This window comes from Zeus faber (assembly GCF_960531495.2).
Source record: "Zeus faber genome assembly, chromosome: 17".
Taxonomy (NCBI): domain Eukaryota; kingdom Metazoa; phylum Chordata; class Actinopteri; order Zeiformes; family Zeidae; genus Zeus; species Zeus faber.
This window is the reverse complement of record NC_137204.1, coordinates 28255173-28272187: the sequence shown is the minus strand read 5'-3', so window position 1 is coordinate 28272187 and position 17015 is coordinate 28255173. Positions and strand designations below refer to the sequence as shown.

Here is a 17015-nt window from a genome sequence, read left to right as displayed (position 1 = left end):
TTCATTTTCAGGTTGAAATAAATCGGCCCGTGATCTGAGATTGCAACAGGGTGGATTTCAGGATTAGTGATTTTGGACATTACAGAGTTAAATTACTTGTCGAAAAAAGTACATTCTAGAGAAGCTGTGGTGGAGAGGTGAATAATATGTGTATTCGGCTTATGACTATTTCTGGTTTGTGAACGGTCTAAACTTGGATCAAGTATTTTGTTTAAGTCCCCTCCCAGTATAATAATTGAGTCTGAGAATTCTAAGAGCTTTGAAAATATGTTGTGAAAGAAATTTGGGTCGTCCTCATTGTGGACTTTAGGAGAGGACACCACCGAGGACATACGTCCTTGGTGGTAATCCTCTCCTAAAGTCCACAATCAGCTCCTTAGTTTTGCTGACGTTCAGGTGGAGGCTGTTGTCCTGGCACCAGAGTGACAGGTCAGCCACCTCCTCACGGTCGGCCTTCTCGTCGCAGTCTGTGATCAGGCCCACGACAACGGTGTCGTCAGCAAACTTGATGATGGTCTTAGAGCTGGACCTGGCCACACAGTCATGTGTGTACAGTAGGGGGCTGAGGACGCAGCCCTGGGGGGATCCTGTGTTCAGGGTGAGGGAGCCTTCCCACCCAAACTACCTGGGGCCGGGCTGAGAGGAAGTCCAGGATCCAGGGACACAGCGGAGTATTCAGTCCGAGCTCCTTCAGCTTGACAGCCAGTCTGGTGGGGACTATGGTATTGAAAGCTGATCTATAGTCGATGAACAGCAATCTCACATAGGCCCCTTCCGGCCATCCAGGTAAGTGAGCATGGTGTGCAGTACCTGGGAGACCGCGTCATCTGTGAATCTGTTCAGCCGGTACGCGAACTGCAACAGGTCCAAGGTGCGGGGGAGGGAGGTTCAGATGTAATCCTTAATCAGCCTTGATGTTACCTAAAATTCCATAATTATTATGTAACACCCTTCTGGGTCTGATATTGTGGTTTTATTTTGATATCGGAAAATTTCAGGAAACACCTCTTTTTTTGAGTTGTATGAAGCAGAAAACATCTGATTAACCCATTCAGCTTTGAGTTTGAGGTGCTCGGATGCAGTGAGGTGGGTTTGAGCCTCAGCCTCTCACATTCCAAACTAAATGTCTGTCATCGAGGGTTGTTAGGGGGTGGTGGATGTGGATTTGTAGTTTTCCCATGCAGCAGCACTGTGCATCCAAGGCAATAGCTATACTACCGTGCCCATGTTTTCCCATAGATAAGTCTGAGTTTTTCTCCTTCAAGTTCCTTTTTACTGTGCTAGTATTGCAGGAAGTTTGTAGGGTTACATATCTACACAAACAAATGACAAGTAGACAAAGATAAACATAGAACGTTGCTGAGTCATGTGATCATGTGAGCCAATCAGCGAGCAGTTAGGCTTGAGAAAAAATAAATAAAAGATAGTATTAAAACTAGTAATAACATTGAAAAACATGTATTCAAATCGTTTCATTAAATAGATTTAATGATATGTTTATTATTTTATGTATATTAATAAAAATAATTAAAAAATGTAAATAAATAGTAGTCACGTGCTCTTTTCAGCCAATCAGCAAGCGGCTCACCTGAGGGAAAATAGTATAAAAACAGCATTATGGTAGCATTAAAGATACCGATGAAAAATGCTATAAAAACAGATAAAATATGAATAACAAATTATATAAAACAGTGACGTAAAAATACGGTAATAAATAAATAAATAAATAAATACATCAAGAAATTACTTCAGGTGTCACGTTTGGTGACGCAGCAGGAAATGAAACGTTGGAGGACGAAACCTGGTCACGTGACCCCCCCTCAGCCAATCAGCCAATCAGCGAGCAGCTCATCTCGGCACATCCGAGATAAAGGTCGCCGCGCGCGAGAGAGACTCGAGAAGCCGCTCGAACAGAAGGAGCGGCGAGAGAGCGGCGAAGGAGCGGCGGGAGAGCGGCGGCGGAGCGGCGAGAGAGCGGCGAGAGAGCGGCGGCGGAGCGGCGAGAGAGCGGCGAGAGAGCGGCGAAGGAGCGGCGGGAGAGCGGCGAGGGAGCGGCGGCGGAGCGGCGAGAGAGCGGCGAGAGAGCGGCGAAGGAGCGGCGAGAGAGCGGCGAGAGAGCGGCGAAGGAGCGGCGGGAGAGCGGCGGGAGAGCGGCGGCGAGAGCGGCGGGAGAGCGGCGAGAGAGCGGCGAAGGAGCGGCGGCAGAGCGGCGAGGGAGCGACGACGGAGCGGCGGGAGAGCAGTTGGAGCGGCGGCGCTTCCGTCCCGTCCCGGTTCCCTTGTCGGGGTTCACCATGGTGGACCTGCCGGGCGGGGAGCGACGCACCGACCTGGCCGGGCTCCTCTGCGCGGTGGGCCGCCACGGACCGGCCGCGCTGATGCTGGTGCTGCTGTCCGCGGCCGCCGCCCTCCTCGTCTACCGCGCCGTGCGGAGCAGGAGGGCCCGGGCCGCGGCGTGGACCGGGAAGCCGCCCGGGAGGCAGCCGATCCCGGTGCCGGAGGAGGCGGAGGAGGGAGGACAAGCAGCAGCAGCAACAGGTGAAAGTGAAGGAAAACCGATGATGATGATGATGATATTAATATCCAATAAAGCTTAACATTAACTAGAAGATAGGGGAAAAAGTGAATAAAAAATAGACACCAATAATCCCAGAATAAACAATGAACAACAACAATGGCGACAATAAACAATATATGTTAACCTAATAATGAACAAAAAGCAATATAAGAAAAATTGAAACTTTGACTGCAAATAAGAATAGAATTCAGGGCCCAGAGACACACACTTCTCCCAGTCACATCTTTGCTGTATGGGCCCTTTCACAGCAGACATTTTGATGTGTATGTTTAGGGTTGGGCGACACACAGGATAATATTGATATCAGCACATGAGACTAGATACCGAATGGGGTTTTGGATACTGTGACGTAGCTCATTATTCCATCCTGGTTGTGACGCAAGACTCCACAACCACGACGCAGCGAGTCTGGAATAACTCCCGAAAAAAGAACGAGCGAGTCGACTCACACGCTGAAAATAACTACTGAGGACTAAATCAAACCAAGTCCAGACTCGCTCACCGCACGTTACACCACCTGAACCAAATCGAAATAAAACCGGAGTCTGAACACTGAACGACTTTTTTCTTTTTCTATGGAGTGACTCGTCGAGAAGTGAATGTGAAAAACCAAGTTGAACCTTTCATCACCACGAAAAGTCCTGACTTGTTCAGAACGAGCCGCTGTCGTGAGCTGCTGAATTGGCCCAGCCTTGCAATTCTGATCTTGCAACACGAGCTAATTTAGTTTTTGATTTTATTTTTCAAAAGTGGAATTTGAAACATTCACGGCGCCACCGGGCGCGCTCTCACAACTATGTGCCTTCATCTTGGATCTGGTCAGGCAGTTCTTTAATGAAGCATAAAAAACGTGAAACCTCTCGTTTCCTCTTCAGTCGAGGACGGCGCGGCGCCCATTGAGCCGCCTGACGACAAAGCAGGGCCCAGGGAGTTCCTGGATGATGACGCGGAGCCAAGGGAGTCCCCGGACAACAGCGCGGAGCTCAGGGAGTTCCCGGACGAGGACGCGGAGCCCGCAGATGACTGGATTCTGGTCAACCATCAAGGTCACTCAGCAGCGGTAGGCCGGAAGCACCTGTCCCACCACAGATCTTTTGCATTTCAAGACATTCAAAATGTCCCGTTTTGTAATCGTAATATTTATTGATTTAAACTTCTTTTTTTTTTTTTTTTCCCCCAGCTTTTCAGCGAGGAAGAGCTGGATGATCAGAGATATGACCGCTTAAAAGGCAACGGCCGAAAGCGTAGCTTTACCACATCCGTGACCATGTGTAAATCTGCTTCTGAAGATGAAGGCGATGAGGGATCTCTCTTCACCGACGTCAATTTGGAGCCGGAATTTGTGGAGGTCAGTTCTGATTTGGAATCTGACCCGGGCCAATCTTCAGGTTTTTCAGGAGCGACGGAGACTCCCATTCGACTCGAAACGGACGACGCGGTTGTCTCCGGATGTTCTGTCGTCGGGCCGCAGTCGGCCCCTCGCCGCCAGCCACCCGTTGAACAGGCAAACCAGGCCCCATGTGGGGACATGCTGGGCCAGACAGTGGAGGAACGCCACAGCCGAGAGGGGGATCAGTTCTGTGAGCAGATAACAGTCGGCGTTGTTGTTGTCGTCGAGGAGGTGATCGAGCAGACCGTTGAGAAGGAGGAGGAGCATGTAGGGACCCAGACGGAGGCCGCACTGGAGGCAGTGACACCTTCTCTGGATTCGCACAATTCTCCATTAGAAGCCACCGCTTCTACGCTGGACGACCCGGGGGAGGCCCCCGTTTCTATGGAGACCCTGACTGCTATGGTGAAGGCCCCAACGGAAGCCCCGTTGGAGACCTCCATTTCTATGCTTGAAGCCCCTGCTTGTGGACTGGCATCCCCTGTCTCAACATTGGACCCCTCCGTTTTTACGCGGCAAGCCCCGACGGTTACACCGGAAGCCCCTGCTTCTATGCCGGAAGCCCAGCCGGAACCAAGGGAAGCCGTGACGGCTGCTATTGAAGGACCTGCTTCTGCCCCAGAGACTCCGGCAGTTACACTAGAGGCCCCGGCACCTATGCTGGAAGCCCCCACGGCTGCTCTTGAAGAGCCCACTTCTGTGCTGGATGCTCCAGCTGTTGCACTGGAGGCCCCGGCACCTACTCTGGAAGCCCCCACTTGTGCACTGGAAGCCACCGCTTCTACCTTGGGGGCCTCAACAGAAGCCCCAAATGCCGTTTTTACGCGGCAAGCCCCGACGGTTACACCGGAAGCCCCTGCTTCTATGCCGGAAGCCCAGCCGGAACCAAGGGAAGCCGTGACGGCTGCTATTGAAGGACCTGCTTCTGCCCCAGAGACTCCGGCAGTTACACTAGAGGCCCCGGCACCTATGCTGGAAGCCCCCACGGCTGCTCTTGAAGAGCCCACTTCTGTGCTGGATGCTCCAGCTGTTGCACTGGAGGCCCCGGCACCTACTCTGGAAGCCCCCACTTGTGCACTGGAAGCCACCGCTTCTACCTTGGGGGCCTCAACAGAAGCCCCAAATGCCGTTTTTACGCGGCAAGCCCCGACGGTTACACCGGAAGCCCCTGCTTCTATGCCGGAAGCCCAGCCGGAACCAAGGGAAGCCGTGACGGCTGCTATTGAAGGACCTGCTTCTGCCCCAGAGACTCCGGCAGTTACACTAGAGGCCCCGGCACCTATGCTGGAAGCCCCCACGGCTGCTCTTGAAGAGCCCACTTCTGTGCTGGATGCTCCAGCTGTTGCACTGGAGGCCCCGGCACCTACTCTGGAAGCCCCCACTTGTGCACTGGAAGCCACCGCTTCTACCTTGGGGGCCTCAACAGAAGCCCCAAATGCCCCAACTTCTGCCCCACAGGTCCCCACCTCTACGATCGAGGCCCCAGGAGCTACTCTGGAAGCCCCGATGGAGCCCCCGGCAGCAGTGCTGGAGGCCCCCACCTCTATGCCGGAAGCCCTGACGGCTGCGCTGGAAGACCCCGCGGCTACGTTGGAGGCCCCGACGGAGGCCCTTGCAGCCGCGTCGCAGGCCCCCCCGGTGTGTTCTGTCACTGAGAATGTTGCTGTGACGTTCTGTGTCCATTACCTCACCCGGTCCCCGGCCCAAACGTTGGCCGTGACTGGGAACCAGTGGGAACTGGGGAACTGGACAGGCTTCGTCCCGTTGGAGAGGTACGAGGACGGCATCTGGTCCAGGGCGGTGGGCCTCCCTGCGCGGTGCCGGGTGGAGTGGAAGTTTGTTCTGCTGGAGGAGGGCGGAGTGTGTCGCTGGGAGGAGTGCGCCAACCGCCGCCTCGACACCGGAGCCGGTGACCACCTGCGACTGCATGAGTGGTGGGGCGTCCGTTGAGAGGAGAGGCCCGCGAGGTGAAACGGAGAGCGGGAGCTGCTCTTCAGAAGAGGGTCTGGGGCTCAGCAGGCTGCCGCGGTCTTGGGAACTCTTCAACCGAGGTCTGAGGAGTTGATTTTCCAAAGCTGGAGTCTCTCATAGTATCACCCTTAAAACCCTTTTTTAGAAAGAGTCATTGTGTGGGGAAATGTGAATGAGTTGCGTTGCAATGACCTGGGTTGAGGCGAGTCAACAGTCCCAAAACCCTGCTCTCGGCTGCTCACTCACTCACTCTCAGGTTGGGCTGTGACAATTCAAATGTTGGTGATTCAATGGAAATTTCCCTTTCTCTGAAAGAAAGTGGGACAACTGGACCTTATGGAAGTTATCGGGTCATTCAACACTCTTGCCTTTTTGTTGCAATAATTAATGGAAGTTTGATTTTCGTGGCCTCATTTTAAATGTGAGAAAACCCAAGTGGAGAGTCACTTTTGTAATGTTTTCTTTTTTGATATGTTGCTATTACAGAAATGCACCAATAACCACAATAATTGTTGCGTGTATAGTATATCCATCAGGTGTTGTTATTTGTTGAAGGAGAGCTGTGTTTTTTTGTTTTTTAGTCACTGGGAGTCTGACTGAGTGATTGGTATCAGGATGTTTTAAATGGACCCATGAGGTATTAGATTTTTTTTTGTCAGTTTTAAGGTTAAATAATAGTTTTCCTTTAAATAATATAATTTTCCTTTAAACACTGTAAACACATTTTTTTCCAGTTATGTTAGTTAAATGTTTTCTTCCGATTAATATTAATCAAAATCTGAATTTCTTTTTTTTCCCATTAGAATTTCTTTGTTTCAACGTAAACCTTATTTTTCGGGCACTGGGCGTAAACCTGAGGGATTGGTATTGAATATTTTATATAATTTAACTATTCTCTGCAATTAATATTAACCCAAAAAATAATACTTACTTAAACCTTATTTTTCGGTCACTGGGAGTCAGCGATTGGTTTGGTATATGCTTTAAATGGATCAGTGTTGAGGTACTCTGATTGTTGTCAATGGGTTTTCCTGGAGATGATGATTTTTAAAATGGTGCATTTTTAAGAAATTATTTTTCTATTAAGCTGAGTGTTGGAGCCCAGTAAAGAAGACGACTTCTTTTTTGAAACGTTCTTATTTTTACTGTTTCAATGTGTTCTTTTGTGATGAGTGACAGCAAAATCTTGGAAGATGTGATTTTTATTGAGACCTTTTTGGTGTTTAGAGGCATAACAGGTGGAGTTTGACAGTGTGAAGAAAACATGTTGATAATGTTCCACCCTCATCAGATATGATTCTACTTCATTCATAATAAACATGTTTCTGAAAATTCTCTAAAATATTCAAACTTTTTTTAATATAATATTGGCATTTAATTTTGTATTCATGCAAACATCAAACCTGCCCTCCATAGTTAACCCTTCATATTCCCCCCCCCAAAACATGTTTTAATTATCATTTATTTTCTTTTGGACGTTCAATTTGTGCGGGGAGAGCTGAAGGCTTTTTATAAAGAATTCAAAAACCCAAAAAGCTTTGACATGTGCTTGGAGGCGGCGGGGGGGGGCGGCTGCGTTCGCTTATCCATGTTGGAAATAAATCAAATGTTTCTGCAACGTTGGTTCATTTTCAACCACCATGTGTTGTCTGTCATTTTGATTTCAGCAACTACATTGTGTGTTATCCCAAATTAATATCTGTGGATAACTATAATGCACCAACGTAACCTAATATTTAAGAAAAATACCAAACTCCACAGGCACAAGGATCGAGAGAAGGGTATAAAGTGTCTTTGAATCAGCCCAGAGCTTGGACATGACATCCCATAATAAAGCCCTGTCCTCTCTCTCTCTCTCTCACACACACCCACACACACCAGTAAAAACAGTCCAGTAGATGATTGATCTGCATTTCTGGGAAATGGGTCGGATTTCTCTTGTTTTGGGTCATTTTAAAGGTTTTCGTCACTAAAACCACAAAGTGATGAAGATGTGGAGGAAGGTCTGAACGAGCGATCACAGATATCAGGCTGTTGGTTTCTCTTCTACGAAGAACAATATGTCAAATAATCAAAATAGTAGTGGTGTCATGAGTTGACAAAAAAAGGAAAGGAAAAACTTATACGCAGTCTATGAAGGGATTCCAGTAAATACATGTGTAAAATATAACTCGACATATAGCTACCAAACTGTCTAAATTAAAACTAACTTAATGAAATTTAAATAATACATTGGTAAAATTAAACTTTTATTTTACTGCGTTAAAAGTATATAATTGAATGCATTTGCAGTATAAATATATAGGTAAATATATAGAATATAATTTGCCAAGGTAAAAATTGGACATAATTCCAAGTTATTTACAGTATAAAAAGTGAAATTATGCGAAATTCACAAGTAAAAATAAAACTTGACATGAAGGTAAAAACAATTGTACACAATAAAAATAATTAAAAAAAAAATGTTGAAGTATAAAGAGTAAATGGCTGAAATCACACAAATCTGACTTTGCATAGAGGTAAAACAATAAAAATAAAATCAGGACACGAAAAGCAATTAAATGGTTGATTTGAATTTAAATATGACGATGTAAATGTACAAAAATAAAACAGCAAATGTCAAATGTATGAAAGAAGTTGGAAATTAAAAATATATTCAAAATTATAGGCGATGAAAAGTAAATGAATGAAATATGACTTGATCCAAAGGGAAGAAGTTAGAAGTTAATATAGTATTTAAATATAACATGATATGAAGTTAAACTAACAAAATACATTTACAGTAAACAAAATAAATACAATAAATAAAATATTGAAACTTGTTTGAAAACAATGACGTGAAAACTGAAAAACTACATTTAAACTACTTAATGTGCAAGGTAAGTACAGTTAATTACAAAAATGTAACTTGAAAATATAAATATACAACTTGAAAATTGAAAAACAAAACCTATGAAAATGACAGTAAACAAAGTGAATGCAGCAAATAAACTGGTAAAATAGAACTTGATGAAAAATTCCGAATAGAGATAAATGACAGTGTATGTACAGTTATGCGAGGGACCCGGCAATGAGACACAGAGGCGAAGGAAGATTTGCAAAAGTCCTGGATTTAATGGACAAACAACAAGAAAAAAAAAACCAAGTTGTCAAAGTGAGCCGAGTAGAGGAAAAAAAGAAAACAATGATGCCCAAATTGTGAGGGGGATAAACAAAATTCCGAAAACAAAAAAGTAAAAAAGGTCCCGAATCAAATGAAGGTGAGAATCACTTCAGAAAGAACTTCGGGCCAATTGGAATAAATACCAAACCCCTCGAGCATAAATTGTGTCCCCGCCGGCGCTCGAGGTGCACCGGTCCTCGGCGCTACGAGCCACCGGCACTTCTCCCTTTTACTCTTTGGCGCCGGCGGAGGTTCCCTTCGGCACACCAGCTGTGTTCTGACCTCCCAAGTGGACCAATCAAGTGGACATAGTGAAATATATCATGTTTTTTCGGGGCCGGAGCGTACTGTTTTACTTGGCTGTCACGGGGCACGCGGGCAGCTTCCGTTCGGTTATAGTTCCTCCAGGGCGAACTTGGGCAGTGTCTTCGGACGCATTGGTTTCGTTAAGAAAAATTGGTATTTTTATTTTTATTTTTTCGCCCTCCGCCGTCTGTGTACGACCTCCGGTCTTTTTTCTTCGCCGCCGGTGCTTCTCTGGTTCTCTGTGCACACCATCCCGCAGCGGTAGGGCCAGCTCGTTCAGGAGGTCGTTCAAACCCCGGCAGCTGTGGTGCTCTGCAAAACAAAGATGCAAAACAAATGAGTCTAATTGCAAAGTTCTGTCAAAACAATGGATACGCAGTGTCTCCTTGTGACGGGTCTTGAAGCCGGACGTGCGTATGAACGTAGCGAGTGGACGAAGGCAGGAATGCGTCATGCCTCAATGCGTCATGCCTCAATGCGTCATGCCTCAATGCGTCATGCCTCATGCGTCATGCCTCAAAGACTCATGCCTCATGCGTCATGCCTCAATGCGTCATGCCTCAATGCGTCATGCCTCATGCGTCATGCCTCAATGCCTCATGCCTCATGCGTCATGCCTCAATGCGTCATGCCTCATGCGTCATGCCTCAATGCGTCATGCCTCAATGCGTCATGCCTCATGCGTCATGCCTCAATGCGTCATGCCTCATGCGTCATGCCTCAATGCGTCATGCCTCAATGCGTCATGCCTCAATGCCTCATGCGTCATGCCTCAATGCGTCATGCCTCAATGCGTCATGCCTCAATGCCTCATGCGTCATGCCTCAATGCGTCATGCCTCAATGCCTCATGCGTCATGCCTCAATGCGTCATGCCTCAATGCCTCATGCGTCATGCCTCAATGCGTCATGCCTCAATGCCTCATGCGTCATGCCTCAATGCGTCATGCCTCAATGCGTCATGCGTCATGCCTCATGCGTCATGCCTCAATGCGTCATGCCTCAATGTGTCATGCCTCAATGCGTCATGCCTCATGCGTCATGCGTCATGCCTCAATGCCTCATGCGTCATGCCTCAATGCGTCATGCCTCAATGCGTCATGCCTCATGCGTCATGCCTCAATGCGTCATGCCTCAATGTGTCATGCCTCAATGCGTCATGCCTCATGCGTCATGCCTCAATGCGTCATGCCTCAATGCGTCATGCCTCATGCGTCATGCCTCAATGCGTCATGCCTCAATGCCTCATGCGTCATGCCTCAATGCGTCATGCCTCAATGCCTCATGCCTCAATGCGTCATGCGTCATGCGTCAATGCGTCATGCGTCAATGCGTCAATCCGTCATGCGCTAATGCGTCAATGCGTCATGCGTCAATGCCTCATGCGTCATGCCTCAATGCGTCATGCCTCAATGCTTCATGCCTCATGCGTCATGCCTCAATGCGTCATGCATCAATGCGTCATGCCTCATGCGTCATGCCTCAATGCGTCATGCCTCAATGCGTCATGCCTCATGCGTCATGCCTCAATGCGTCATGCCTCATGCGTCATGCCTCAATGCGTCATGCCTCAATGCGTCATGCCTCATGCGTCATGCCTCAATGCGTCATGCCTCAATGCGTCATGCCTCAATGCCTCATGCGTCATGCCTCAATGCGTCATGCCTCAATGCCTCATGCGTCATGCCTCAATGCGTCATGCCTCAATGCCTCATGCGTCATGCCTCAATGCGTCATGCCTCATGCGTCATGCCTCAATGCGTCATGCCTCAATGCCTCATGCGTCATGCCTCAATGCGTCATGCGTCATGCCTCATGCGTCATGCCTCAATGCGTCATGCCTCAATGCGTCATGCCTCAATGTGTCATGCCTCAATGCGTCATGCCTCATGCGTCATGCCTCAATGCGTCATGCCTCAATGCCTCATGCGTCATGCCTCATGCGTCATGCCTCAATGCGTCATGCCTCAATGCGTCATGCCTCAATGTGTCATGCCTCAATGCGTCATGCCTCATGCGTCATGCCTCAATGCGTCATGCCTCAATGCCTCATGCGTCATGCCTCAATGCGTCATGCCTCATGCGTCATGCCTCAATGCGTCATGCGTCATGCCTCAATGCGTCATGCCTCAATGCCTCATGCGTCATGCCTCAATGCGTCATGCCTCAATGCCTCATGCGTCATGCCTCATGCGTCATGCCTCAATGCGTCATGCCTCAATGCGTCATGCCTCAATGCGTCATGCCTCATGCGTCATGCCTCAATGCGTCATGCCTCAATGCCTCATGCGTCATGCCTCAATGCGTCATGCCTCAATGCCTCATGCCTCAATGCGTCATGCGTCATGCGTCAATGCGTCAATGCGTCATGCGTCAATGCGTCATGCGTCATGCGTCAATGCGTCAATCCGTCATGCGCTAATGCGTCAATGCGTCATGCGTCAATGCCTCATGCGTCATGCCTCAATGCGTCATGCCTCAATGCTTCATGCCTCATGCGTCATGCCTCAATGCGTCATGCATCAATGCGTCATGCCTCATGCGTCATGCCTCAATGCGTCATGCCTCAATGCGTCATGCCTCATGCGTCATGCCTCAATGCGTCATGCCTCATGCGTCATGCCTCAATGCGTCATGCCTCAATGCGTCATGCCTCATGCGTCATGCCTCAATGCGTCATGCCTCAATGCGTCATGCCTCAATGCCTCATGCGTCATGCCTCAATGCGTCATGCCTCAATGCCTCATGCGTCATGCCTCAATGCGTCATGCCTCATGCGTCATGCCTCAATGCGTCATGCCTCAATGCCTCATGCGTCATGCCTCAATGCGTCATGCCTCAATGCCTCATGCGTCATGCCTCATGCGTCATGCCTCAATGCGTCATGCCTCAATGTGTCATGCCTCAATGCGTCATGCCTCATGCGTCATGCCTCAATGCGTCATGCCTCAATGCCTCATGCGTCATGCCTCAATGCGTCATGCCTCATGCGTCATGCCTCAATGCGTCATGCCTCAATGCCTCATGCGTCATGCCTCAATGCGTCATGCGTCATGCGTCATGCCTCAATGCGTCATGCCTCAATGCGTCATGCCTCAATGCGTCATGCCTCATGCGTCATGCCTCAATGCGTCATGCCTCAATGCCTCATGCGTCATGCCTCATGCGTCATGCCTCAATGCGTCATGCCTCAATGTGTCATGCCTCAATGCGTCATGCCTCATGCGTCATGCCTCAATGCGTCATGCCTCAATGCCTCATGCGTCATGCCTCAATGCGTCATGCCTCATGCGTCATGCCTCAATGCGTCATGCCTCAATGCCTCATGCGTCATGCCTCAATGCGTCATGCCTCAATGCCTCATGCGTCATGCGTCATGCGTCATGCCTCAATGCGTCATGCCTCAATGCGTCATGCCTCAATGCGTCATGCCTCATGCCTCATGCCTCAATGCGTCATGCCTCAATGCCTCATGCGTCATGCCTCAATGCGTCATGCCTCAATGCCTCATGCCTCAATGCGTCATGCGTCATGCGTCAATGCGTCAATGCGTCATGCGTCAATGCGTCATGCGTCATGCGTCATGCGTCAATGTGTCAATCCGTCATGCGTCATGCGTCATGCGTCATGCGTCAATGCGTCAATGCGTCATGCGTCAATGCGTCAATGTGTCAATGTGTCGTGCGTCAATGCGTCAATGCGTCAATGTGTCGTGCGTCAATGCGTCAATGTGTCATGCGTCAATGCGTCAATCCGTCATGCGTCAATGTGTCATGCGTCATGCGTCAATGCGTCAATGCGTCATGCGTCAATGCGTCATGCGTCATGCGTCAATGTGTCAATCCGTCATGCGTCAATGCGTCAATGTGTCATGCGTCAATGTGTCATGCGTCAATGCGTCATGCGTCAATGCGTCATGCGTCAATGTGTCAATCCGTCATGCATCAATGCGTCATGCGTCAATGTGTCATGCGTCAATGTGTCATGCGTCAATGCGTCATGGGTCAATGCGTCATGCGTCAATGTGTCAATCCGTCATGCGTCAATGCGTCATGCGTCAATGCGTCATGCGTCAATGTGTCATGCGTCAATGTGTCATGCGTCAATGCGTCATGCGTCAATCCGTCATGCGTCAATGTGTCATGCGTCAATGTGTCATGCGTCAATCCGTCATGCGTCAATCCGTCATGCGTCAATGCGTCATGCGTCAAGCCTGTCGGTGGAATGTTATTTTCAGGAAGTGGTTTTGAGACCACGCAGGAGGTTCCTCTTGGCCGTGGAACGTCTCATGTTTGCTGCAGGCTCTTTCTCCTGAAATCCTATTCCCCACCCGACCCCACCCGACCCCCCACCCCCGTCCCACTCCGCCTGAGCGACTTTTAAAAACTGGAAATGGAACCCGTGACCTTTTGGAGGGGTGACAGTCACCACCCCACTCAGCCAAACACCACCACGCAGCAGTTTGAACAGGGTGGGTGGGGCGGTGGGGACGCGGGGACGACCAGTGAGACGGACGGTGGGGACACTGGGGCGGGTGGTAGAGACACTGGGATGGCACAGTGCGATGGATTGCTGGGAAAGGGGATGGACGCTGGGGCAGAGGGACAGTGGGGACATTGGGGCGGAGGGACATTGGGGCGGAGGGCCAGTGGGGACATTGGGGCAGAGGGATGACTGGGATGGTCATTGAGAACTGGGACTGTAGGGACACTGGGACAAACACTGGAATTGAAAGTGGGACAGTGGGACGGACGCTGGGAACTGGGGCCACTGGGGTGGACAGTGGGATTTATTGCATTTTGCATTTTAGTTCTATCCGTCTGATAGTAATTCTGTCTAATAATAGTCTCTCTCTCTCTCTCTCTCTCTCTCTTTAAGGTCAAACACATAATCCTTTATTTAGACACAAGGCTTAACAACTGACACACACACACACACACACACACACACACACACACACACACACGTGGAGTCACACTGGGGTGTGTTTGATCCCAGTAAAGACACCGGGCTCATCACTGGTTCAGAACCAGAGGGATCAGTCAAACCTTCGACTTGGTCCATAAGATAGAGTGACCGGGCAGCGTCCTGCCTTCACTGGGGAAAACGTTCATTGCCCTGTTTTTTTCAGAATCAACAATAAAGTTTTGTTCCGTTTGATCCATTTTTATTTTGGTTTGGGTTTGAAACATTGGCAGATACTGGTGTTTCTCACTAACATAGATGGTTCAGTGTTAGTTTGGCCACTTTCTGCAGGCAAAGTGTGTGTATATATACAGTATATGTTTGTGTGTGTGTGTGTGTATATATATATGTATGAGTGTGTGTGTATATATATATATTTATATATGTATGAGTCTGTGTATATATATTTATATGTGTCTGTATATACAGTATATACTGTATATGTATGAGTGTGTGTATAGATATACTATATATATGTATGTGTGTATATACGTATATATGTGTGTGTGTGTGTGTGTATATATATAAAATTAAAGTAGTAGTAAAAAACTTTTGATACTTCAAGTACCTTTAAGAGCAAGTACTTTTACTGAAATAGAAATATCAATCTGAGATAAATAAGTAGATTAAATAAACATAGTTCCATTAGTAATTGGCCGTAATATTTAAAATTCTGAAGTAAAGAGAAAACTATAATAGAGGTAAAAGAAAACCAAAAAAACATATAGAATAATATATATAGAATTTAAATATATCATTTATATAATAAGATTTATTATATTTCTTCACATCGAAATGATGTTTTTATTAAATGACAGAATATTGTTCAAATTCAAAAGATGGCGGTATTGTTTTCCGATGGCAGATTATGAATCAATATACGTATAAATATATAGACAGCCGCCTTGTCCTCCACACGCCCCGCACTATTTTTAAAGCATTGCAGCCGCACTGAGCTTCAGAGGGAGCGCAGCAACCGGAGCCGTCACTGGGGCCCCGGCTGCTTTACGCCGCATGTTAACATCAACACTGTTTCAATGTATAAAGGGCCAAAATAAATGGAAATACTGCAGAATATGTATATATATATATATATATATATATATATATATATATATATATGATATCATATACCTACCTGGTAACTTTATTTGTCATTCAGGTGTGGTAGCCAGCATGTGCATTTTGATATAACAACTATATAAGTTTTGATTATATTCACTGGAGTTCAAGTGAAAAGTGCTGTTTCCAAAATCTACTCAGGAAAAATACAATATTTTTCCGTCGATTTCACACATCATTTTGAATTCAGCTCCAGTGTGTTCATTTTTGTACATTTCAACAGATTCAAAAGGGATGTGCCTTTTGATTTCAGCTTCGGTTTGATGGCTCCTTCGTTGATCAGGTTGGAAGTTTTACCAACAAGGAGCCGTTGTCAGAAACACACACGTGTTGAGTTGACAGTTGGTGAAATGAGATCTTACTTCAATCGTGCTCCTTTTCAACAAGTTCATATCAATGTCTGAGGTCCCCAAAATATGTTTATTTATTTATTTACTGGCTGGAAATAGCGCTCCACCAGATGATGCATTCTAGCCATTCTAGCATGCCCCTAATCAATCCTGTTCCCGGACGCTGTGTTTATGGGCGGCGCCTCCCTCCTGGTTCTGGGGGCCAACGGGGTTGGAGCTTAACGTCCAGGTTCCCTTTTATTTACTCAATGAACTTTCACTGATTTCACCGTATCGATCCGCTGTTTCTAAAAACAACTGAGGCGAATCTTCCCTCATATTAGACCTAAGATCATTATTAGACACTTTATTCACATGCACTTTACTGCACATATCTGTACCTACAAACACCCTCTCCCATAAACATAACTCTATTCCCTTCACTTCTATTTTGTACACCCACTCTGTATCACCTTTTTGAGTCTCATTTTATTTCATTTTATTTATATTATTCCATTCACCCATTACTTAGTGACCGTCTAAAGCTCCGATCGTATTTTGGGAATGACATATGAGTCTGAAACGAAGGAAACAACGATAAAGTTATTTTTATGTCGCTTGGTTTCATTCGTAGTATCACACATGAAAGACAAGCTCATCATGTTTCTTTTCAGCCTCAGCACAAAAGGACGTGAAGTGGGACGACACAGGGCGGCAGCGAACAGCGAAAAATGATTCCTCGTTTAAGCTCAACCGAATCTGAACGGTTGAAATAAAAAAAAAACCTGGGATTCTGTGACACAAAAATAATCTCATCGCAGCTCAGAGCAATACTTATCACCATTCAAATAAACGTAGAATAAAGCAATAAAAGGGAGGCAGGGGTTACATTTGTCAATTGACGATTACAATTGTTTGTGAAAATAAAAGAAAAATAAAAAGAAATGGAATAAAACAACTGTAAAAAACCCGGTTAGTGCTGGGTATCCAGACCCGGAGAGATACTGATGTCAACACATCAGCACCCGTTGATGAAACTTTTCCTTTCTCTTTTTTTTCTTCCAGAAGATTAAAGGTCATGTAAACTAAAGATAAAGTTCCTGGATTTTGAAAAAAATTAAAAAATTAAAAAATTAAAAATAAAAATACAATTAAATAACAACAATTTATGACAAAAAAAATACAATTACAC

General features: G+C 46.9%; 1 protein-coding gene across 1 annotated transcript; it reads left to right on the top strand.

The window, feature by feature from the left end:
* The first annotated feature begins 2194 nt into the window (after nt 1–2194).
* On the top strand, nt 2195–7502 carry LOC307242840 (uncharacterized protein). The gene is made up of 3 exons (XM_080017441.1): nt 2195–2538; nt 3454–3638; nt 3759–7502. The coding sequence occupies exons 1-3, from the start codon at nt 2295–2297 to the stop codon at nt 5916–5918; spliced, it is 2589 nt and encodes an 862-aa protein (XP_079873567.1). The 5' UTR covers nt 2195–2294; the 3' UTR covers nt 5919–7502.
* The last annotated feature ends 9513 nt before the right edge of the window (nt 7503–17015 follow it).

What these genes read in the sequence shown, in the direction of transcription:
- LOC307242840 (XM_080017441.1), top strand. Translation starts at nt 2,295, where the DNA reads ATGGTGGACCTGCCGGGCGGGGAGCGACGCACCGACCTGGCCGGGCTC. An exon ending in ACAAGCAGCAGCAGCAACAG is followed by an intron (nt 2,539 to 3,453) that starts GTGAAAGTGAAG and finishes TTTCCTCTTCAG; the next exon opens with TCGAGGACGGCGCGGCGCCC. An exon ending in ATCAAGGTCACTCAGCAGCG is followed by an intron (nt 3,639 to 3,758) that starts GTAGGCCGGAAG and finishes TTTTTCCCCCAG; the next exon opens with CTTTTCAGCGAGGAAGAGCT.